Source organism: Macaca fascicularis, chromosome 16 (genome assembly GCF_037993035.2).
Source record: "Macaca fascicularis isolate 582-1 chromosome 16, T2T-MFA8v1.1".
Classification (NCBI taxonomy): domain Eukaryota; kingdom Metazoa; phylum Chordata; class Mammalia; order Primates; family Cercopithecidae; genus Macaca; species Macaca fascicularis.
Genome location: NC_088390.1, coordinates 7,929,196 through 7,953,667, shown reverse-complemented (window position 1 = coordinate 7,953,667; position 24,472 = coordinate 7,929,196). Strand labels below are relative to the sequence as shown.

The window sequence follows — 24,472 nt, the reverse complement described above, 5'->3', positions numbered from 1 at the left end:
TCCCTAGCTCGGCCAGGGAGGGGGCCCTGGCTTCGCCTTGGCCGTTTCCTGCCTACCCCCTCCCCGCCGAGGGTAAAAAAAAAACCTCCTCCTCCTCCTCCCCCGAAAGCCGCGACCGAGTGGCCCGGTCCGCGCGCGCAGCTCGCGCCCAGCGCTCTCCAGCCGGGGTGGCGGCGGCGGCGGCGGCGGCGGCGGTGGCGGCGGCGGCGGCGGGGGAGGGGTGCGGCGGGGGAGGGGAGGAGGCCTGGCCCCGCGGTCGCAGCCGCCACCGCCCGCCCCGACCGCCCGGACCGCCGCGGGGCCACGGGCCCGAGCCCCGGATTCGCGCTCCGGATTCGCCTCGGCTCGGCCGCGCGGTGGGTGCCTCGCCCCCGCCCGGCTTCGCGCGCCCGCGGCTCCCACTCGGGCTTGGGGGGGAGTCGGGGCGGCCGCTTACCTGGCGGCGGGGGCGGCGGCGGCGGGGGCAGCGGTGGCGGCGGCGGCGGCGGCGGCGGCGGGAAGAGGTGGCAGCCGGGGGGGCTGTGGCGGTCGCGGCCCCGGTCGTGGCCCGGCCCGCGCCCGAGTACTCCCTCGTCGTCGTCCTCCTCATCGTCCTCGTCGGCCGCCTCCACCTCCTCCTCCTCCTCGTCGCCCTCTTCTTCCTCCTCTTCTTCCTCCTCCGACACCACCATCTCCTCCTCCTCCTCCTCCTCGTCCCTCAGAGGGGAAGCCATCCTGTGGCTCTGGCCCCCCCACCACCCCCCCACCCACCGCCCGCCCGCCTCCCCCACCGCTACCACCACCACCTCCTCCTCCTCCTCCTCCTCCTCCTCCTCCTCGGCGGCGGCGTCCTCCTCCTCCTCACCGCCTCCCCCAGCCCCCCAAACCCCCGGGCCACCCCCCTCCGAAACCCCCACCCTCGGGGCCGCCGTCTGAGGAGGGGGGCCAAACCACCCCCAAAAATTGTCTTGGAAAAAATTGAGGAAAGACTTTTTTTCCTTCTCTCTTTCCTCCCAAGAGAACAAGAAAGGGGGATTTAAAATATATATATATATATATATGTATATATATAAAAGTTTTCGACTTCTCTCTGCCCCCCTCTCCGTTGCTTTAAATATATTTAAATTCTGAGGGGGGCGCTCAGAAATATTTCTCAGAGCTGAGGCACTAAGATGGCCGCCTTGAAATTATTTTTAAAACAACCCCCCCTCCAGCACCGCCACCCCCTCCATAAAGAAAGGGAGAGGGGGGAAAATCCCCTTTTCAAACAAAATGGCTGGCTTAATATTTCATTTTTCACCCCCCCATTCTCCTCCCTGTTACACCCCCATCTCCAAGCCTCTACCCAGAAACCCACAAATTTCTCCTTTTTCATAACTGATTAGTGCACAGATTAATAGAGATATTTTCCTTGTGTACTGAAGTGTGTGTGTGTGTGTGTGTGTGTGTGTGTGTGTGTGTTGGGGGGGCATGAAGGATTTCTACATAAAACAAAAATGGCTGCTGTGACTAACTCCCCCCTTATAAAAAATATTTGAGGGGGGGCATTAATCAGTACTCATGCTCAGTCTGACATCAGCATAAATTGTTAAAGGTTAACTAGTTAGATACTAGTCCAACTAGATTTAATTTTTTTTATTTTCTTTACTAGTCTCTTCCTCCCCACCTCCCTTCTCTAAAGAAAAGCTTTTTTTTTTTTTGAATACTTCAGAAGGGAGTGGTTTGATGTGAAGGTTTTTTTCCCCTTCAGGCATTGAAAAGGAAAAAGATGAAATATATGTTTATATATAACTCTGTTTCTACATACCTCATTGAAGTCACAACGCATTTAATTGTGTACATATCTTTTAAATGAGAAGCGGGACTGGATTTTTTTCTTCTTTCTTTAAAAAAAGTGATAGAAATCCTGGTGACTTTTGGGGGAGAGATATGAATAGATACGATGATTGAGTTTTTTTCAAAGGAGTCCATGTTTGATTCTCCCCTTTACCCAGCCTTTTCAGTGATTTATAATTGTTGTAAATTTTATCTTTACTCTTTTACCCCTTTCCCTCGCTTTCCCCTCCTCCAGTTGCTAGAATGTAAAATTCAACTGACTTGAGAGATTAATTTGGGGGTAAATAGAACAAATTTTTAGGATAAAGATGAAAGAGTCAAATCTGAAGATCATGAAATTATGTTCTTTTTTCTTCCGTTTCAGTATATTTGCCTTCCCTCCATGATCTCCAACACTATCCGATAAAGTAGAAGCAACTGAGGTACCGTGAAAGAGAAAGGAGCTGGAACTGAGAAAAAGCAGAGGTAGGGGTTATACCCAGGCGTTTTCATCTAACTTTCTAACCTGTGATTTCCAACTGTACCCCAGTGTTTATGGTAAAGTGGTACCAGGAATTGGACAGTTGGAAAGGAGTCCCAAAGTAGCTTTCTCATACAGATTTGCTCAGAGAGGTCTAGACAGAAAATGATCCTTGCCAAATGGAGCAAAGGAAGGAGGGCAAATAGCTCAGTTCTACCCTCTTACATTGTTGTTGACCCTTTCTTACTCTAGCTTCCTCCCGTTCCTTTGATCTCCCTTTGCCCCTTCCCTTGCTTCCCATTCCATGCCTGTGGAACCATTTCTCTCTGGGCTATTCCTCTACCTCTCCAGTGTAACTGCTGGCCACCCATCTTCTGCGGTGCTCAAGAGCACCCTGAGAGGGAGGGGTAGGTGGGCAGCAACCAGAAAGTATTAGTGACTGGGAAGATGACGCACATTTTTGTTTATGAAGCTAAAATGTTCTTTATTAATGTTCCACTCCCCACACTAATGCACTTTATTGGGTGTTGGTTTCCATCTCTTTTTTCAACCTGGCCTTTGGAATTCTCTTGCTTCGGTTCCCACATCATTTCTGTACTAAGTCTAACTCCTCCTCCTCTTCTAGTTTTCCAGTCGATTTTGCTCTCCTGTCTTCTTTCTCTGTCCCTCTTTACTAGTTCATCTGGTTATCTCCCTCTTTCTATATGTGGGCTTATCTCTATTTATGTCTTTGTTTTTAACTGAGACTATCCTTCTCATCCCTCGGACCCTCAGGCTCTGTTCACCTCTAAGTGACTTTCCGTCTCTGTCTTCTTTCTGCTTGCTTCTGTCTTCCAGTCTCTGACTGTGTGTGGCTCTTCCTCATGTGTGCCTGACTCCCCCTCTTTCTGGCCCCTTCTGTGTGTGTCTGTGGGTCGTACTGTGTATGGGAAGAGCGTCTCCACGTGAATGTGGGCCACGCTGCGCATCATGTGCGCTGCAGCCTCTCTGCCTCTGTGCCCTCTCTCTATACTGAGAGTCTCTGCCTGCCACATGTGCCATGATCCGCAGGTGCGGGTGGCTCAAGGTGGCTGTGTGCATCCCTATACAAACATTCGTCATTCTCTCTCTCGAGTGTGCTTTGCATGTGGATTTGCTCATTTGCCTTATTCTCCCTCTCCTTGTCCATCCTCCCTTTTGCCTGTCTGTATCTCTTCCCTATTCTCTCTCTCTCTCTCTCTCTCTCTCTCTCTACTGACCTCTTGATTTTTCTTCTTCTCTCCTTGTTTCTGCCTCTTTACCTGCTTGCTCCTGTTATGGTTCTGCCTGCCTGCCTGTCTGCTCCTCCCTGACTGGCTGGCAGCCTCTTTTTCCTCTCTGGTTGTCTGTCTGCTTCTCTGGCTGTTTGCCCACCACTCTCTCTCTAGCCATCTGTCTCCCCGCCTGCCTGTCTCTATCACTTTTTTAGCCCGCATCTCTCGGTCTGTCTACCTTCCAGGCCCTGCCACGGCTCCCCATCTTGGTTTGCCTCTTCTCTTGCCCTTCTGCTTGTTCCTTTTCTTATTTGTGCCTGTTAAGTTCCTCCTTTTCGCTTGCCTCCCTTTAGATCTCTCTTGCCTGTCTACCCTATTTGCTGCTATCCCACCGTTTCAGGCTTTTCTCTTTAGTCTTCGTACTTACTAGCATTTTCTTCCTTTGCTGCTTTTCTGCCAACATCCGTCAATGAGGATAGTCTCTCTACCCTAAACCTCTCAGTAACTCCTTTGCCTCAAAGTCTTATCTAACTTCTTGCCACATCCCCTACCCTGCCTTCTCTCATGTTTGCCTTTATTTCAGTTATCTCTTTTTCTGTCTTTCTGGTTCCTCACACAGTCTGCCTGCCTCAGTCTTTTTGCCATTTTCCCAGTCTCTCGCTGCCTTCCTGCCTTTTTGCTGTCTGCTTGGCAGGCTCTTGCTGTCCACATCTCTTCTTGCTTTTCTCTCTTCTTTTGTTTCTTTTTTCCCAGTTAACTTCTAAATAGGTAGTACATACTTACGGTACAACATTTTAAAAGTACAGAAAGTGTACTGTGAAAAGTAAGCCTCTCTCCCATCCTTCTCCCATAGTCTCCAAGTTCTTCTCCCCAGCAGCAGCCACTGTTTGACATTTCCTGGATACTGCTCCAGAGAAGAGTCTACACACACACAAGTCTTTTTGCTTGCTTGCTTTTGCTTGTGTTTTGCTGTACTCCTCCCTACTTTTCTTCCAGTTTTTCTGGATGCTCCTTCCTCTGTCAGTCTGTCAGTACTCCTAACTAACTTGGCTGGGCTTGCCATCTCTGGTCTTTTGGATTCTGCCAAGTGCTACCCAAAGCACTTGTCTTTTGGATTGACTAGTTGCTGGTTGCATGCGTTCACTACCAGTACCTGAGGAGTGCTCAGGAAGGCTTTACTCTCTCCAAATGTAGTCTGCTCTGCATGGTAAGTGGTCTGATGACAGCAAGACAGCTTTGTTGGTCCCTTCATCACTGAAATATGTATTGGAGAAGGCATGAAAGCACCGGTAGTACTAAAAAGTACCATATACGTATAGGCACAGTTAATAAGTAACAGTAAGCTGAGCTTACATGCACACAGAGTAGAGAGAGGACTGCCCTGCTTTTCTCACTTAGTCTGTATGAATTATGTAAGGTCATGTGAATCTAAGATCCTTTAGGTTGTTGACCTAGGCCTAAGAAGTTTGTCTTCCTCCTAGTCTAAAAAGCTTTATCCTGATTAAAACTTTTTTCCTTTTTCATCCAGCCTTCTGGCTCCACTCACGTGCCACCTTAGAGACATTTTATAACTCTTTGAAGGAGACAAAGACACAGCCTCTAACCAGGTCTCGTTGAAAAAGATGATAATAAAACTTGTACACACAATGCACTGTTCTTTCATTTCTGCTTTTTTACTGCCTGTTTTCCTGAGTTTAACTGTTTCAGCCTCTATCTTTGTGTCTCTCCACTCTTTCCCTCTTTCCCTCTCTTACTTCTCTTTTCTTGGTTCGTTCTTCTTATCTGTCTGTCTTGGTCTCTATTCTAGCCTCTTTTTCTGATTGGCCCTCTCCCCTCTCTTCTGTCTGATTGGCCTGTATCCTTCCATCACCCCATCTGTCTGCTGGATTCTCCCTGTCTGCCTGCAATAATGTATGTGATAGCACTTTATAAATTATAAAGCACTATGTTGTATAAAACACCATTATCACTTTGTCTTCCTTCTTACCTTATTTTTTCTTCCTTTATCTGTCTTCCCTTCTCTCTCTCTCTGTTTGCCTGTCTGCATCCCTTTTGGTGATTTTGACTGCCTTCTCTGTCAGTCTCCATTCCCTCCCTGCCAGCCTATTTTTCCGCCATCCCTCTTCTCTGTCTGCTCAGTTCTTGTGTCTCTCCTGTGTTTCCAGGTTTCTCTGTATTTCTTTTGCCTGTCTAGTCTCTCTGTCCTTAGGCCTTTTATCTGTGCCTGTGTGTCTCACTGTCTCTAGCTGCTTGTCTCCCTGCCTGTCACTTTCATTGTGGGGCATCAGTCTCTGCCTCCTTCTGTCTTTTGGTACGTCAAAAAATAAAAATTAAATAAAAAATTTAAATTCCTTATGATTAATTGCTAGAGGAGAATATTTTTTGGTTTTAATGAGAAGACTGTTAAGGTGTGAACAAAGAACTCAAATATTCAGCTGTGAAATGCAAATGAAGAAAAATTTTTAAGGGACTCTCAAGCCAAGAATAGGATTATTTATTTAACGTAAAAGCAAGAAACATATCTAAAGCACTAGTTTCTAACCTTTTAGGATCGGAGAGAGTTAGAAACTTTCCCCAGGGAAAAAAAAAAACACACACACACACACACAAAATGTCACATATGTTTTCATGGTGTTACAAATACCCTGAAGTCTTGGACCCCAGGTTAAAACTCTGATGTAGGGAGCCAGTGGTAATCTGTAATAGAGCACAGACAGGCACTCATACAACAAGCAGATGAAAAGACTGAGAAAAACACTTGCAATCTATGATTTTCTACCCAAGGAGATGTTAAAGAGATTCCTAATTGTCTTTTGAAATATATAGGTTAGTGATAATAATGAAAGGCATGTAAATACTCAGGATAGTCTAGACCTAATCATAGTATTTTAGACATGGAAGGTCTTGTAAATCAGTGGTTCTCAAATGGCTAAGAAAGGTTGCCACATGTCCTTTCCTGGAGAAGTCTGTCCTTTATTCTGAGAGGATATATTTCTGATATATATTTTTATATAGAATAAATATAGTATATAGTATATTTATATAGAATAATATATGTATATATGCTTGTATTTATGTTACAAATTATAATGTTACATATTATTAAATACATATACATATTTATAATGTTAAAAATTTCCTTTCTAAAGCGGAGATAGATCTGTATGGCAGAATGTGAATTGATTTTAGTGGGGAGGGGGGAGAAAAAGAATGACTGTACAATCTGAAAATTTTCAACATGTACTTCTTTTATAATTATAAAACATTTTAAATAATTTTAAATATCTTTTTATGAGACGTAGTTTCGCCCTTGTTGCCCAGACTGGAGTGCAATGGCACAATCTCGGCTCACTGCAACATGCACCTCCTGGGTGCCAGCCATTCTCCTGCCTCAGCCTCCCAAGTAGCTGGGATTACAGGCACCTGCCACCACGCCCGGCTAATTTTTTGGAATTTTAGCAGAGGCAGGGTTTTACCATGTTGGCCAGGCTGGTCTCGAGCTCCTGATCTCAAGTGATCCACCTGCCTCGGCCTCCTGCAGTGCTGGGATTATGAGCTTTGTTGTTCTTAATGTCCTTACTCAGCACAATGAAAAGTCAGCAACCCCATGTTGATTACTAACTTCCTTTTTTTTTTTTTACATTTTATTGATCATTAAAATCTAAAAGTCTAGGATCTACTGCTTTAATCTAACCTGTTCTTGATTTCATCAAGGAGGAAACTTCAGTCCTTCATATATCGCAATCATGATTTGCCATATTAATATATCAGCCATACCATTATATGCATACTATTTTTCTTTAAATCACTCACCTTTCTTTAACTTAAATGAGTGTTCTTTAAAAGTTAAATTTTGGCCGGGCACAGTGGCTCAAACGCCTGTAATCCCAGCACTTTGGGAAGCCAAAGCAGGCGGATCACGAGGTCGGGAGATCGAGACTATCCTGGCTAACACGGTGAAACCCGTCTCAACTAAAAAATACAAAAAAAAAATTAGCCAGGTGTGGTGGCGGGTACCTGTAATCCCAGCTACTCAGGAGGGTGAGGCAGGAGAATGGCGTGCACCTGGGAGGCGGAGCTTGCAGTGAGCCCAGATCGTGCCACTGTACTCCAGCCTGGGCGAAAGAGCGAGACTCCCTCTCAAAAAAAAAAAAAGTAAATTTTTTATATTACTAGAAATAATATACAGGGGCCGGGCGCGGTGGCTCAAGCCTGTAATCCCAGCACTTTGGGAGGCCGAGACGGGTGGATCACGAGGTCAGGAGATCGAGACCATCCTGGCTAACACAGTGAAACCCCGTCTCTACTAAAAATACAAAAAAACTTAGCCGGGCGAGGTGGCAGGCGCCTGTAGTCCCAGCTACTCGGGAGGCTGAGGCAGGAGAATGGCGTGAACCCGGGAGGCGGAGCTTGCAGTGAGCTGAGATCCGGCCACTGCACTCCAGCCTGGGTGACAGAGCGAGACTCCGTCTCACAAAAAAAGAAAAAAAAAAAAATATCCATAAATCTTTCATTTGATACTGTCATTATGTTTTTCTTCCTAATTTAAAATGCGATAATTATTAAAATAAAAATCAATAAAAGTAAAAGCATCTTGCATGCTACTAATATAGGTACATATTTTAGAAAATATCACTTTAATCTAATTTTATAGGTATAGAAACTGGGGCCTAGATATTGAAAGGATTACCTAAGATCAAGTTAGTAGTTAGAGACAGAACCAGGGCTTGAACTTTTATCTTTCAGTTTCCAATCTAGTGTTCTTCTACTATATACTACATGAGTTCTAAGTCAATGAGATGTCCTAGAGTTTTAAAGGACACTAATATGTGAAACTGATGGTCACATATATTACTGTTATTAACTATAACAACTATACCGCAGAACTAGCAAGGCCAATTTAATAGTATATATTATACTTATAAACTTAGTGTTTTCTGACACAGAATTCCACTTCTTAACATTTATTATAGAGAAACAGTCACCATACTTTTGCATAGGGTGACATTACAGAGCCGTTCATTACAACATTGTTTGTAACAGCAAAAAAACTGGAAACACCCTAAATCTCCAATAGTGAGGAATAGCTAAACAAACTACACAGCAATTAAGAAAAAGGAGTTACTGGGGCACATGTTGTCAGGATCTCCTGGGGCTGTGTCGCAGGCCATTAAAAAGAAAAGAAAAAGAAAAATGAGTTACTTCTATATGTAGAGACATGGTTAATATATTGTTGAATGGAAACAAGCAAATTGTAAAACAATGCATATGTTATGACATCATTTAGTTTATGTTTAAAGAAATTAAAAAATAATATTTTTACTGATATATTTATTTGGATTTAAATGCCTTTAAAAATGCTGGAATTATACATACCAAACTGGTAACATTGGTTACTTTCTGGAAAAAATAGTCAAGGGGGATTGTTTGCTTCATGGATAATTCTGAATTTTTACAATGAGAAAGTATTTATTATTTATGTAAACAAAATTAAGTAGCTTCATTGATTACATTAGCAACTGGAGCCAAGTGGGATAAAAAGTAGTATGCCTTCTCTAAAGAAATAATTCCTAATGAATCTCTGGTTCTTTGAAGTGAAAATGTGTAAGCAAAGTACAATCAGTAGATGTAATGTAGTTAGGGTTTTTAAAACATTAGTGAGGTTCCACTTTAAAGAATAATTAAAATATGAGAGGGAAAAAGGGAAGGTACAGAAGAGCATATATAACATGGTAACATTTATGAAAGAAAAAATATGTGAATATCCATAGAATATTCCTGGAAGAATATACAGGAAACTACAGTAGTTGCCATTGGGAAGGGGAAATTATTTTTTCATTGTACATCTTATAAAGCAATTTGAAAATTTTTAGGCCGGGCGCGGTGGCTCACGCCTGTAATCCCAGCACTTTGGGAGGCCGAGGCGGGCAGATCACAAGGTCAGGAGATCGAGACCATGGTGAAACCCCGTCTCTACTAAAAATACAAAAAATTAGCCGGGTGCGGTGGCGGGCGCCTGTAGTCCCAGCTACTGGGGAGGCTGAGGCAGGAGAATGGCGTGAACCCGGGAGGCGGAGCTTGCAGTGAGCCGAGATTGCGCCACTGCACTCCAGCCTGGGCTGGGTGACAGAGCGAGACTCCGTCTCAAAAAAAAAAAAAAAAAAAAAAAGAAAATTTTTTAGTGACCAAGAGATTGACTAGGTGAAGGGAGGAGGGACATTTTTTGAGATAAGGCATAAAACAGACATGAAAACCTAAGTAGCAATATATGATTGTGATGATGGTTATGGGCTGTAAAATCAGCATTCAGAGAAGAAAGCTCTTTCTTGGTTGGAAGCAGGGAAACAAGTAAATAACTTTCATATGTAGTTGCATTTGAGGTTAGCTCACAAATAACTGAGATTTGTGTAGCACAGAGGAAGAAAAAAGGCAGTTTAGGTGTGATAAGAAAGAATTTAGCAGGTAGTACGTAGACCTCATATGGCTGGAGTGTTAAGTTCATGATAGGGTATAGTAGGAGTTGGTACCTCTTTAAAGGGTAAGAATTTTTGTATATCAAGTGAAGAGTAGAGGTCTGAACCTTGGGGGAACTTTGAAGGATGGAATGGGGAGAGGAGAAGCCAAAGAAAAACAAGTTGTTCAAGTGGTAAGTATACCAGGTAGTGTTGATATGGTAGAGTAAGAAGACAGCTTCAGAAGGAAGGCGCGATCATTGATACTAGATGCTTCATGTACTAGATGCGATCATTGATACTAGATGCTTCATCAAGAAGAGTACAAACTGACAGTTTCTCAAAAAGTTAAATACAGAGCTACCATATGACCTAGCAATGTCAATACTAAGTGTACACCCAAGATAATTGAATCATATGTCCACACATAAAGTTGTACATGAATCTTCATAGAAGCATTATTCATAATAGCCAAAAAGTGTAAACAAAAATACCCAGCAACTGACGAACGGATAAATACAGTATATCCATGCAGTGGAATATTATTCAGCCGTAAAAAGGAATGGAGTACTGATACATGCTACAAGATGGATGAACTTTGAAAACATTATGCTAAGTAAGAGAAGTTAGACATAAAAGGCCACATATTATTTGATGCCATTTATATGAAATGTCCAGAATAGGCAACTGGTAGATCAGTGGTTGCGCAGGTTTCAGGGGCGGGAAGAATGGGAGGGACTGCTAATGGATATGGGTTTCTTTTTGGGGTGATGGAAATGTCTGGAATTCTGGATAATGGTGATAGTTGCATAGCTTTGTGAATATCCTAAAAACCCCTGAATTCACTTTAAAATGGTGAATAAGGTATATGAATTCTATCTGAATTTTTTTTAATACAAACCAGCCAATACAGTGACTCACACCTGTAATCCCAGTGCGCTCTGGGAGGCCAAAAGAGGAGGATCCCTGAGGCCAGGAGTTTAAGACCAGCCTGAACAACATAGCAAGACTATCTCTACAAAAAAAGTTTAAAAATTAGCCAGGCATGGTGGCTCGTGCCTGTAGTCCTACCTACTCAGGAAACTGAGGCAGAAGGAGAGCTCAGCCCAGGAGCTGGAGCCTGCAGTGAGCTATGATTATACCACTGCACTGCAGCCTGGGCAACACAGTGAGACCTTGTCTCTAAAAAAACAGTACAAACCAAGAAAAGTATTGTACTTGTCATTTGGTCACCTTTAAAGCCAGTTTTAGTGAGGAAGTTAGACATCAATGAAAGATTGTGAGAAACCATTAAAATATTGCTTACAGAGGGTTTTTTGTTTTGTTTCATTTTAGTGACAGGGTCTTGCTCTGTCACCCAGGCTGGAGTGCAGTGGTGTGATCATAGCTCACTGCAGCCTCCAACTCCTAGGCTCAAGCTTTCCTCCTGCCTCAGCCTCACCAGTAGCTGGACTACAGGCACACACTACCACAACTGGATAGTTTTAAAATGTGGTTTTTTTTTTTGTTTTTTTTTTGTTTTTGAGACAGAGTCTTGCTCTATCGCCCAGGCTGGAGTGCAGTGGCCAGATCTCAGCTCACTGCAAGCTCCGCCTCCCGGGTTTACGCCATTCTCCTGCCTCAGCCTCCCAAGTAGCTGGGACTACAGGCGCCCGCCACCTCGCCCGGCTAGTTTTTTGTATTTTTTAGTAGAGACGGGGTTTCACTGTGTTAGCCAGGATGGTCTCGATATCCCGACCTCGTGATCCGCCCGTCTCGGCCTCCCAAAGTGCTGGGATTACAGGCTTGAGCCACCGCGCCCGGCCTAAAATGTTTTATAGAGATGGAATCTCGCTGTGTTGTTCAAACTGGTCTTAAACTCTTGGCCTCAAGCGATTCTCCCACCAGTGGCCTTCCGAAGTGTTGGGATTGCAGGTGTGAGCCACCACACCCACCCTTTTTTAATTTTTATTTTTGTTTTTGTTTTTGTTTTTTGAGACAGAGTTTTGCTCTTATTGCCCAGGCTGGAATACAGTGGCACAATCTTGGTTCACCAACCTCCACCTCCCAGTTCAAGTGATTCTCCTGCCTCAGCCTGCTAGGTAGCTAGGATTACAGGTGCCCGCCACCACACCCAGCTAATTTTTGTATTTTTAGTAGAGATGGGGTTTCACCATGTTGGCCAGGCTGGTCTCGAACTTCTGACCTCAAGTGATCCATCCACCTTGGCCTCCCAAAGTGCTGGGATTACAGACGTGAGCCACTGCGCCTGGCTAATTCTGTATCTCTACTGTTGCCTCCAGATTCCCTCATCTTGTGTAAGAAGCCCCTGTTTCTTTAAGGCTGCAGCAGTCTTGCTGTGTGTTCCTTACCTTCTCTTCCTCACTGTTTTCTGCTCACCTCCTGACATTTCCTTCATTCATTGAAGACTGACACCTGACTTAGTCCTGCCATCATCTTCGGTGACCTTAGGATCAACATGAATGATCTATTCATCACCCAGACTTTTTGGTCCCTTGATCCCCTTATTTCCAGAGACCTGTCTAGCTATCCCACTTCTGACCCCATCTCTGGACTTCCTTTTGAAATATTAAATTCAAACCCCCAGCTTGGGCCACAACTTTCTATCCTTCCAGCCCCCTCATTTACTTCTACTCTACTCCTGGACCCACCATGAGACACTATAGTCCCTTAACTCCTCATTTTCTCCTAATCAGCTATACCATCTTCACCTCTTTTCCTGTCCAGCTTAAATTCCATGGTCTATCATTTTAACCACGCTCCTGCCACTGTCTTGGTGCCCTCTTCTTATTTTCCTTCCTGCAAACCCCTGGCCTTGTATCACTTTGGTTGCTTGTTTACACCCACGATGCAAAGGGCTGCTGAAGAAAACACCATGACCATTCAGACCAGTGTTTCTGCTCATCCTTTTTCCTAGTCAGCTTAGTTCTCCACAGTGACTTCCTCAAAACCTTCTCCTTATACTAGTTCATTTTAAAGAACAGGATACATATGTTCATTTTAATATCATAATAGATAGAAAATCTTATCTACTTCCAGGAGCTGGATTATCATATGAGAACTCCCTTGAAATTCCAACACTCAACTACATGTTTAACTCTGTCCATATTTGTCCTTTTATCCTTTCCTCTTGTCCTGTCTGAAGCTAATCCCTATACTTGGGCTCTTGGTCTCACCCCTGCCACCTTCTCAGGGACAGTGGTTACCAGCGATCCTCTAACTCAGTCCTTTGTTTCCCATTCCACTTGCTCTTTCCCAACCACATTAAAATGTGCTCAAATCTCCTTATCTTTGAAAGAAATACTCTGGACCCCTTTAGCTGCCACCTTACCGCACTGTGTCCATTCACAGCCAAGCCTCTTGAAAGAATTAACTGCCCTCAGTGTCTACTTGACTACTCGTTTTCCAGCCCTCTGCCCCCACTACAGCTGCTTTCACCAAATTACCAACAACCTCCTGGTTGCTAAAAATCAGAGGATGTTCTTAGTTCTTCACTTGACCACCCCCTTTTTGAAAAATAATTTGCTTGACTTCTGTAGTTTTGCATTCCTGGTTTTTCCTTTGCCTCTCTGGCTCCTCCTCATCAGTCCCCCTTCAAAGAGGCAGTGCTGTATGGATTAGTGGTCAGCCATGGTACTTAAGAACTTGGGCTTGGGAGACAGGGCTGGGTTCATATGCTGCTTCCACTACTCAGAGTTTGTTTCTTCAACTAAAATGGCAATATATGTCTTTTTGTGAAGCCCTAATATTACCAAGTCAATGGAATTATACTTTTAAGATCTTTAGTACTGTGTCTGACACACAGTAAGCAGGCATGCACTAAACTCCCGTGACTCTCCAAGCTTATAATAGGCGCCCCTCCTATGTGCTAACATATTATCCTTTATCTTTCTCATTAGGCTCCAGAGAGGAGGGGCTCTGTCACCCTTCTCCACCGTCATATCAGTCTAGCACCAGGCGCACATTAGGCACCCTGTAAATAAATATCTGTTGACTGCTTCAAGTGTTTAATATATGGCGAAGGTGATACTTTAAATCAGTGGGGCAAAGGATTATTGATAAATAATGATGCATAATCGATAAATGGAAAACTATTTGTGAAAATATAAAAGGTGGATCCTTACCATTTACTAAACTAGTTTTCAGATGGATTAAATTGTGACATTAAAAACAAAAATTGGCCAGGCACAGTGGCTCAGGCCTGTAATCCCAGCACTCTGGGAGGACGAGGTGGGCTGATCATAAGGTCAGAGGTTCAAGACCAGCCTGACCAACATGGTGAAACCCCATCTCTATTAAAAATACAAAAATTGGCCGGGCGCGGTGGCTCAAGCCTGTAATCCCAGCACTTTGGGAGGCCGAGACGGGTGGATCACAAGGTCAGGAGATCGAGACCATCCTGGCTAACACGGTGAAACCCCGTCTCTACTAAAAAATACAAAAAACTAGCCGGGCGAGGTGGCGGGCGCCTGTAGTCCCAGCTACTCCGGAGGCTGAGGCAGGAGAATGGCGTAAACCCGGGAGGCGGAGCTTGCAGTGAGCTGAGATCCGGCCACTGCACTCCAGGCTGGGCGACAAAGCAAGACTCTGTCTCAACAAAAAAAAAAAAAAAAAAATTAGCCGGGCGTGGTGGCGGGCACCTGAAGTCCAAGCTACTCAGGAGGCTAAGGCAGGAGAATCACTTGAACGCGGAGGTTGCAGTGAGCTGAGATTGTGCCACTGTACTCCAGCCTGGGCAAGAGAGCAAGACTCCGTCTCAAAAAAACAAAACAAAACAAAAATGTAATTCTGCTCAATTCAGCAAGACCAAAAAATTTTTTAGAGAACTAGAATGAGATAGAAAAAGTGTGGAAGAATATTTTCCTGATCTTGGGGATGAAAAAGGCTTCAGCATACAAGCAGCATCAACCATAAAGGAAAACGTGGATACATTTAACTCAATGAAACTAAATTTTACTATGTAAGAAAACATCATAAAGTTAAAAGACTAGCTAGGAAAACATTTGTGTCATTTATGACAGATCATTTTATTCAGTAAATACTGTGTGCTCTAATAGAGCTCAGACATAATAGAAACTAGCTCAGAAAGATACTTTATCCAGGAAACTAGGGCTTTGGAAGGGCCAAAGAAGAACTACAGACTGGGTTTCCAGAGTGACAAGAACATTGTAAGGACAGGCTTGGTGGCTTACGCCTCTCATCCCAACACTTTGGGAAGCTGAGGTGGGTGGATCACTTGAGGTCAGGAGTTCAAGACCAGCCTGGCCAACATGGTGAAACCCCGTCTCTACTAAAAATACAAAAAATAGCCGGGCATCATGGCGCATGCCTGTAATCCTAGCTACTCGGAAAGCTGAGGCAAGAGAATCTCTTGAACTCGGGAAGCGGAGGTTTCATTGAGCCAAGATTGCGCCACTGCACTCCAGCCTGGGTGACAGAGTGACTCCACCTCAAAGAAAAAAAAAAGAAGAAGAAAAGAAAAAAGAACGTTTTAGAACAGGCCCACCAGAGATCTAATTCCTGTTTCTTCTGTAATCAAGAAGCTGCTGGGGTGGGGTACTGGCTCCAGGATTACTCCAATATTGTATAATAGCAGGAGTAAGGAAATAGAAAGGAAGATAGCGAGCTAGTGTTTGTATTCTTGATGAAATAAAGATGTCACAGAAATCAACAATAAGAAAAAGACCAATAGAAAAAAACAAAAGTAGTAAAGTATATGTACAAAAGATGAACAATAGGATGATGATTGCTGACTTTTATTGAGTTTTACTCTGTGTCCAGGAACTATCTAAGATGTACTTAATATGTACTAACTCACTCCTTTCAATAACCTTATAAAGTAGAAACTATCGTAATACCCATTTTACAGATGAGAAAACAGACAAAGGGAGGTGAAATATCTTGCTTAAGGTCAGAGCTGTTGAGGTGGGCATTTATACCTAAACTTGTGGACCATAGTAGACCTGAAAAAAGAAAACTGGAAGGTGTGATGGCTCAAGAATTGGACATTGTTAATAGCACTTGAGAAAGAAGCTGGCTTTAGGAGGGCATAATGAATTTGTTTCTAGATGTGCTTAGCGCAATATGATGGTGTGGCATCTTTTTAGAAATAATTTCTGGCTGGGTAGGGTGGTTCACACCTGTAATCTCCACACTTTGGGAAGCTGGGGTGGATGGATCACTTGCGCCCAGGAGTTCAAGATCAGCCTGAGCAACATAGTGAGACACCGTTTCTACATTTTTTTTTTTTTGAGATGGAGTCTTGCTCTGTTGCCCCCAAGCAGGAATGTAGTGACATGATCTTGGCTCCCCAAAACCTCCACCTCCCGGGTTCAAGCAATTCTCCTGCCTCAGCCTCCCAAGTAGCTGGGATTACAGGCATGCACCTCTGCACCAGGCTAATTTTTGTGTATTTTTTTTAGTAGAGACGAGGTTTTACCATGTTGGCTAGGCTGGTCTTGAACTCCTGACGTCAGGTGATCTGCCCACCTCGGCCACGCAGAGTGCTAGCATTACAAGTGTGAGCCACCATGCCTGGCCAAAATAAATAAATTTTAAAATAGAAGTAACTCAACTTCTGAGCTATGGAATAGTTCTCTGTACCTCCAGTACCTAATAAAAAACCCAAATACTGCAATATATCTTTTCAATTAAAATATTTTTTGTTTGTTTTTTAATTGATTAAAAGATTTTATCTGGTCTGCTCATCCTTCTATTGCTGCCTTTTAGCTAAATCCTTTTCCTTGCTCTCACTGAGTAAGGGATATCATCTTAATCAGAAGGAGGAAGATGTAAGCCCAAAATTGTTGTAATTGTTGTCTTTGCCTTCTGCAAGTTTTTTAGATCTGCTTTTTAAAATATATTTTATTTTTTTTAATTTTTGAGACAGAGTCTTGCTCTGTCACCCAGGCTGGAGTGCAGTGGCATGATCTCAGCTCACTGCAGCAACTGCCTCCCAGGCTCAAGCGAGCCTCCCACCTCAGCTTCTGGAGTAGCTGGGGCTACAAGCACAGGGGCCACCATGCCCAACTGTAGATCTTTTTCGATTGACCACTGTGATAGAAACTGAATAGTCCTATACAAAATGGCAAAAACCAAACTTTTTCCCATTTGACATTGCTTTTTAACAATTTCTTAATAGTTTTCTGTTGGCTGGCCAGCTAGAAGTATCTTGCTTTTCATCTATTTTCAAGCCCCAGTTGTTCTGGCAGAATTGCACACTTTTCCCAGCTGATTAACTATCCTTTAGGTTATAAATTTGTCATGGGAAATGCTAACCCACACTGGCTTCCTCTTACCCGGTCCTTCACTTGCTCTTGGGCCCTTTTGCCATCTAGCACTCCAGTCTGTAAAGGAAATCTTTTTTTTTTTTTTTTTTTTTGAGATGGAGTCTTGCTCTGTCGCCCAGGCTGGAGTGCAGTGGTGTGATCTTGGCTCACTGCAACCTCTGCCTCCTGGGTTCAAGTGATTCTCCTGCCTTAGCCTTCCAAGTAGCTGGGATTACAGGAGCTCACCACCAAGCCCGGCTAATTTTTGTATTTTTAGTAGAGATGGGGTTTCACCATGTTGGCCAGGCTGGTGCGAACTCCTGACATGAAGTGATCCACCCATCTCAGCCTCCCAAAGTGCTGGGATTATAGGCATCAGCCACTGTACTCGACTGAGAATCATTTTTATTTCAGACTGAATGAGATATAATCAGTACATTAAAATCAAATTATTCTATATTCCAAAACTGTAGAACTCCTAAAATGTATCCCAGAGTCAATAATAAAGTTATCCACTCACTTTATTAGAGGAAGAGTTTGAACTTTGGTGTCAGAAAGGTAACACCTGGAATCCAAGCTCTGCCACTTAATAACTATGGCCCTGGGCAAGCTGTTTATCCCTCAAGTCTCAGCTCCTTCATCTGTAAAACAGCAGTATTAATGCCTATCTCAAAGGGTTGTGGTGAGGGTTACGTGAGCTAACTTACATAAAGCACTGGCTGTAATAAGGTACTCGATAATTGGTAGCTGTTACTCTAAACCATCAAGTTTACTGTTAGCCACTTCTCTCTTCAGAGATTCACTTAAGATGATTGCAAGGTGAGAAGATTCACAACCTGAGTTATGAGCTTAAGCACCTTAAACTCCTTTAGGAGCAAAGGACTGACTTTAGTTACTCTTCTCCCAGTAATTGGCCCCATTCCCTTGCTTTCATCACTGTGTAAAGAAGCTCAATTCTGGCATGATATGAAACAAACCATATTTTACTTGACTCAAAAACTTCTCCTAATGGAGGAATAAATACTATTGTTAGGTTGGAAACTGAATGTTAGTCACAGATACAGTCTGTAATTTTCTAATCATGTCAGATGTTACCTGGATGCTGAAAAATGCCAAATCTTAAAATCCTGAGGGGAGGATTCATTACTAAATAAAGAATGGCTAGCACAAGGAGTGGGAAAGAAAACTAAGGCTTTCTGAGTGTCTTTTCCAAGGACTCTTTATAGTGCTGGGCAGGTTCCCATTCCTTATTTAATCTTCTCAACAACACTATAAGGTAGCATCTTTTTAGGGTGACCATGTCCTGGATCTTGCCTGTTGCCCTACTGTCACCTTACTTCCTATTGTCTGTATTTTATGGTTGAAGAAACGGAATCCAAAGGAAGGTATTTAAATATTCTGTGCATGGTTATAAAGCCAGAACACTCCTCCTTTCTGCGTTTGGATTTCTTCTAAGAATATCCCATGCATACCTTGTCCAACTGCAGCCTGGCTTCTCTAACAAAGCCACCGTGACCTATTTGCAGAATCCATGGTCGCTCAGGTCTTCATCTTACGTGATCTCCATGGAGCACTTTATGCTGTTGACCGCTCCCCTCTTCTATGCTCCCTCTCTGGCTTCTGTGGCAACATTTCCCCCTTGGCCTCTTTCATGCCTCTAGCTCTTCCTTTCCAGTGTCCTTTCCTCCTCCCCAAACCTCCACGTAGATTACACTTCACCCTTAAGGGGATCTGATCCTTGACTAGCTACAGCTGCTATCTGTCAATAATTCCCGCACCTATAACTCTAGCCCAGAGCTGTCTTTCAGGATCCAGTCCTATATATCCAATAAGATCTGGACATGTGACTGCATGCCCCCGAGTTACCTCATACAGCTAACTAAAAATTCATCACTTTCCTTCCCAAAGTCCTCTTCCAGCAGTTCCTTTCACCATCCTCCCAGTTATCCAGGCCAGACACAGGTGTCATCCTTGACTCCTCCCTTTGCCTTAGACCCCTACCCAAATGATCAAGTCCTCCTATTCTCTCTTAACTTCAGTTCCTCTCTGATCTCCACTGCCACTAACCTAGTTGTGGCTGCCTTTGGATCTCACCTGGACTACTGCATTAGCGCCAGTCTCTCTGTCTCCACTTTCCCTCATTTCCTTCTCTCCTGATATTATAGTCAAGTCACCTTTTGAAAATGCAAATCTGATCATGTGATTCTCTCTATAAAACCCTTAACTCTGGGCCAGGTGCAGTGGCTCACACCTGTAATCCCAGCACCGTGGGAGGCCCAGACGGGCGGATCATGAGGTCAGGAGTTCAAGGCTAGCCTGGCCAACATGGTGAAACCCCGTCTCTACTAAAAATACAAAAATTAGCCAGGTGTAGTGGCACACACCTGTAATCCCAGCTACTCAGGAGGCTGAGGCAGGAGAATTGCTTGAACCCGGGAGGCGAAGGTTGCAGTGAGCCAAGATCATGCCATTATACTCCAGCCTGGGCAACAAGAGCAAGACACCATCTCAAAAACAAAACAAAACAAAACATAAAACACTTAACTTGGAATTGTACACTATAAAAGGGTGAATATTACGATATGTGAATTATGTCTCAATTTAAAAAAAAAACTTATCCTGGTTTACAAAGCCTTCTATGATTTGGCCTGACTCAGCATCTCTCATTGGCTTCCCTCCCCCTGCCTCCCATTTTCCTCTTAGCTTTACCATGCAGTGGTTCCTTCTGCCTCTGAGCTCTCCACACTTTCCAAGCTACGTTTGCATTTCTTCTTATCCTGTGCAGGAAGCATTCTCTCTTCCACCTATCCCTTGTCCTCTTCCTCCCCACTTGACTGACTCCTCCTTGTCCTTCAAATCTTAGCTTAAGATGATACTTCCCCAGAAGGCTTGGTCCCCCCTGGACTGGGTTAGGTGCTCCTGATGTGTGTTTCATACTTAGCTCTTTTGTAGCATTCACCAAATATTTGTTCATTCTGTATTTATTGAGTGACTGCTCTGGGCTGGGCACTCAGCTAGGTGCTGGGTATTTCACAAATAAGAGATGTGGCCCTTGCCCCCATGGTGCTTACAGTCTAAGAAGGAAAGAAAATGGACATTAAACAGTGAATTACCCTAAATATTTTAATTATAATTATGACATTTCAGAGCACCCTGGGGAGGGCGTGTTAAAGGACTTGACATAATTGGAGGTATCAGAGAAGGTGTCATTTAAGCAACTTTAAGGAGTCAGGTGGCCAGCTGAAGAGCGGTGGGTGGAGTGTTCCACGCAGAGGAACAGCATGTAGGAAGGCTCTGACGCAAAGCTTGGGGGGCATTTCAGAAACTGAAAGGCCAATGTGGGAGACAAAGAAGAGCCTGGAAGAGCCAAATCTTACCTTCTGGACCATGGTAAGGGTTTCTAAGTTCATCTTAAGAGAAGTAGGTTGCCTTTGAAGACTTAACATGGGAATTTTAAAAGTTCCCCATGGCGGCCAGGTGTGGTGGCTCGCGCCTGTAATCCCAGCACTTTGGGAAGCCGAGGCGGGCGGATCACGAGGTCAGGAGATCAAGACCATCCTGGCTAACATGGTGAAACCCCATCTCTACTAAAAAAAAAAAAAAATTAGCTGGGCGTGGTGGCGGGCACCTGTCGTCCCAGCTACTCGGGAGGCTGAGGCAGGGGAATGGCGTCAACCTGGGAGGCGGAGCTTGCAGTGAGCTGAGATCACACCACTGCACTCCAGCCTGGGTGACAGAGTGAGACTCCATCTCAAAAAAAAAAAAAAAAAGGCCGGGCGCGGTGGCTCAAGCCTGTAATCCCAGCACTTTGGGAGGCCGAGACGGGCGGATCACGAGGTCAGGAGATCGAGACCATCCTGGCTAACACGGTGAAACCCCGTCTCTACTAAAAAATACAAAAAACTAGCCGGGCGCGGTGGCGGGTGCCTGTAGTCCCAACTACTCGGGAGGCTGAGGCAGGAGAATGGGGTGAACCCGGGAGGCGGAGCTTGCAGTGAGCTGAGATCCAGCCACTGCACTCCAGCCTGGGCGGCAGAGCGAGACTCCGTCTCAAAAAAAAAAAAAAAAAAAAAAAAAAAAAAAAGTTCTCTGTGGCAAATGTGTAAATAAGGAAGCAGGATGACAAGTTAAGAGACTCACAAACTTCCTGTGAATCTCCCACTAAACTCTAAGCTCCCAGAGGGCAGAAACTGTGTCATTAATTTTTGTATCCACAGTTTCCAGGACTGCCTGACAGATGCTCAGTATCATTTTAATGAATTGAATACAAGATAGGGCCAAGATTCCAACCTAGGCTTTTAAGAAAGGCTCAGCTCAAGTATCAATGCCCTATCTCCCCTACACACAACCCTTCAGAGACCACCCCTCCACTCCTCCCTAGACTGGGCTGGATAACCCCTTTTACCTCCAGTGCATCTCTGGTGGGTTGTACTTTCTAAATATGGCCACATTAATGTCTCACATCCCACGTGTTCTTCTTACAGTGTAATTCTGAGACTCTTCCCGCTGAGAGGTGGGAGTAGTTCCCTCCCCTTGGAATTGAGGCTAGGTCATATGATTCGGCTTCCTCTTGGTTCTCTTGGGATGCTGTGAGGAAGCCCAGACTGCCCCTTGTAGAGGCTCATGTGGAGAAAAACTGATAGTCAGCACTGAGAACTATGTGAGTGAGCCATCTTGAAAGTGGATCCTCAGCTCCCAACAGTCCACCCCAGTTCACACCTTTTGGAATAGAAGTGAGCCATCCCTGCTGAGCCCTACCCATCTTGCAGATTCACTGACAAAATACAGCAGTGGTGGGTAACTAGAATAGCATCCTATGTTTGACATGCAGGGAGGCGGTATGTTAGTTGGATGGGCTATGACTACCTTAGTACTTATTAGTTGTATGACTTTTGGCAAGTTACTTAACCTCTCTCTGCTTCAGTGTTGTTTTTCAGTATAAATGAAAATAGTACCTATGCCTTAAGTTTGTTGGGAGGATTAATGTTGGTAAATGCAGCTCTACAGGTAATACAGATGAGTCATGTGAGCATCTCCTCAGATATGCCTCTGATCATTCAGCTGTCATTCTCATGTGATTCTGTGTCTTTATAGTACTTTCACTCTATTCATAATATATTTATATATAGGCATGTGTATGTACAGGTTGAGCATCCCTAATCTAACACCCAAAATCCTCCTAAATCTGAAACTTTTAGATGCCTACACGACACCACAAGTAGAACATTCTACACACAAGTAGTTAACACAAACTTTGCTTCATGCACACAATTTTTTTTTTTTTCAGATGGAGTCTCACTTTGTTGCCCAGGCTGGAGTGCAGTGGCTTGATCTTGGCTCACTGCAGTTTCTGCCTCCTGGGTTGAAGCAGTTCTGCGTCAGCCTCCTGAGTAGCTGGGATTATAGGCATTTGCCACCACACCTGGTTAATTTTTGTAGTTTTAGTAAAGACAGGGTTTCACTGTGTTGGCCAGGCTTATCTTGAACTCCTGGCCTCAAGTGATCCTTCTGCCTCCCAAAGTGCTGGGATTACAGGTGTGAGCTGCCACACCCAGTCTAGGTACAAAATTATTTAAAATATTGGCCAGGCACGGTGGCTCGTGCTTATAATCCCAACACTTTGGGAGGCCTAGGCAGGAGGACTGCTTGAGGCCAGGAGTTTGAGACCAGTGTGGGCAACATAGGAAGACCCTGTCTCTACCCAAAATAAAAGATTAGCCAGGTATGGTGGTGCTACTTGGAGGCAGGAGCATTGCCTGAGCTCAGGAGTTTGAGGTTACAGTGAGCTGTGATCACACCACTGCACTTAAGCCTTTACCCCCTTCGCCACTTTGATGGATTCGCTTCACTTATTCATTCACCAGCTTTTTGTTTTTTTCTTTTTAGTGCTTCCTGTATGCCTAGAATACCTAGTACTTGGGGTGCATATCTATTTGTATTTTGAATCCTTAATCTTTGGCTTCCAGGATAAAGATCAGTCAGGTTTCAAATTCTGTGTGCTTTCTTCCAGCTAAACCGTGTGCTCTACTGGCCCATCATCAAGTGGCTGTTCTCCCAACAGCAGCCCAGCCACGTGGTCTCCCTAAACTTAGCTGTGGGGCTAGATGCATTAACCTTATCCTGATGTATGATTGGATGTTATAGTATCAAGACCAAATGATAGATCCCTTTACTCAGCTCCAAGGTACAGCCAGATTAACATTTGGTACAGTAGTAAAACACCTGAGACTCGTCATAAATTTAGCCCCAAAGGTTAAAGCTTTAGGAATTTCTGCCATGGGTTGCCATGGTTCTGCCACAGGTTGAGGCAGACCATTGAGACAGGTGCCAGAATATTGGGACCACATTGTATTGTCACTTTTGATATTTGACTTTTGAGGCTTTTTCAATTATTGTTGTGTATGTGTGTGTGTGCATGCTATTTCAGGAGTAGGAGTAGGGGGTTGGGCTATTTGGAGAATCTGATGGAAATTATAGCACCGTTTTCCAAAAATAATACACATCCACAGACACACACACACACAGAGTATTTAGAAACAGTTTCAGGACAGCCAGGTTAGTAATCCACCTGTGACTTGCCGTAAGGGTAGAAACTTTTCTATACCATAACTTAGTCCTTTATCATGTACTATGTTCATTTACCTTTTCATGTGTGCATGTTTTATCCCAGTGAGCAGGCAAGCTTCCTCCAAGGAACATATGCCTCTTTATGACCCCCAGTAATATGTGCATGTAGGGACCTCACCTGTGGGAAATCTTGCCAGTTGAGTCCTTTGAAGCTCTGTGATTCACTGGGGATGGCAGCCTTCCCTTCAGCACTCCACCCTCCACCCACCACCCTCCAAGGCAAAAGAGACTACCACAAGGGGACTTGGACCCTGCATTCATGTTCTGTTTGCTCTCTAGGTTTTAGGCTAAAGCATTATTTACATAATCCTCATGTAGATATCCACTTGGCTATTTAGAGAACAAAGCAGTGCCTACTGGAAATATTTTTTTTAAGTATTAATAAATGAATGCATTACATTATTTTAAAAATTTTTGATGTCTTTATCCCTTTGTCAGCTCCATACCTTGCCCTGTACACTCCCATACCTGTAATCAGGACCCCCTTTTTGTTCTATCCCATGAATTCCTAACTGCCCTCCTTTCCTGCCATGTGCTTGTGAGAAAAAAAAAAAAGCGGGCATAAACCTAATGTTAATGGAACGGTGGCCGTGTGGTTTTTCCTTGTTTTCCTGTCCT

The 24,472-nt window shown here is 44.1% G+C and overlaps 1 protein-coding gene and 1 long non-coding RNA gene across 39 annotated transcripts in view; one reads left to right on the top strand and one right to left on the bottom strand.

The window, feature by feature from the left end:
* CHD3 (chromodomain helicase DNA binding protein 3) overlaps positions 1–24,472 on the bottom strand; it is a 56,700-nt gene that overhangs the window by 27,287 nt on the left and 4,941 nt on the right. For 6 of the 37 annotated variants that reach the window (XM_074018478.1, XM_045375412.2, XM_045375413.2 and 3 more), the window contains exon 1: positions 437–744. The exons of 25 other annotated variants lie outside the window; for them this stretch is intronic. In XM_074018478.1, coding sequence (XP_073874579.1) covers positions 437–589 — 153 coding nt within the window. In that variant the 5' untranslated portion in view covers positions 590–744. Of the gene's footprint in view, positions 1–436; positions 745–1,662; positions 1,863–5,982; positions 6,205–7,320; positions 7,480–8,455; positions 8,663–24,472 lie in introns of those variants that run through there. 6 more of the 37 variants (XR_010582256.2, XR_012425219.1, XM_065532702.2 and 3 more) reach the window with 4 other exon arrangements.
* On the top strand, positions 154–23,254 carry LOC123569441 (uncharacterized). Of its 2 annotated transcripts, XR_012425226.1 has the most exons (4): positions 154–356; positions 2,180–2,280; positions 20,550–20,617; positions 23,238–23,254. It is a non-coding gene; the product is annotated as an uncharacterized lncRNA (long non-coding RNA). The 2 variants fall into 2 exon arrangements; XR_010582258.2 differs by lacking the exons at positions 20,550–20,617; positions 23,238–23,254 and adding an exon at positions 5,036–5,154.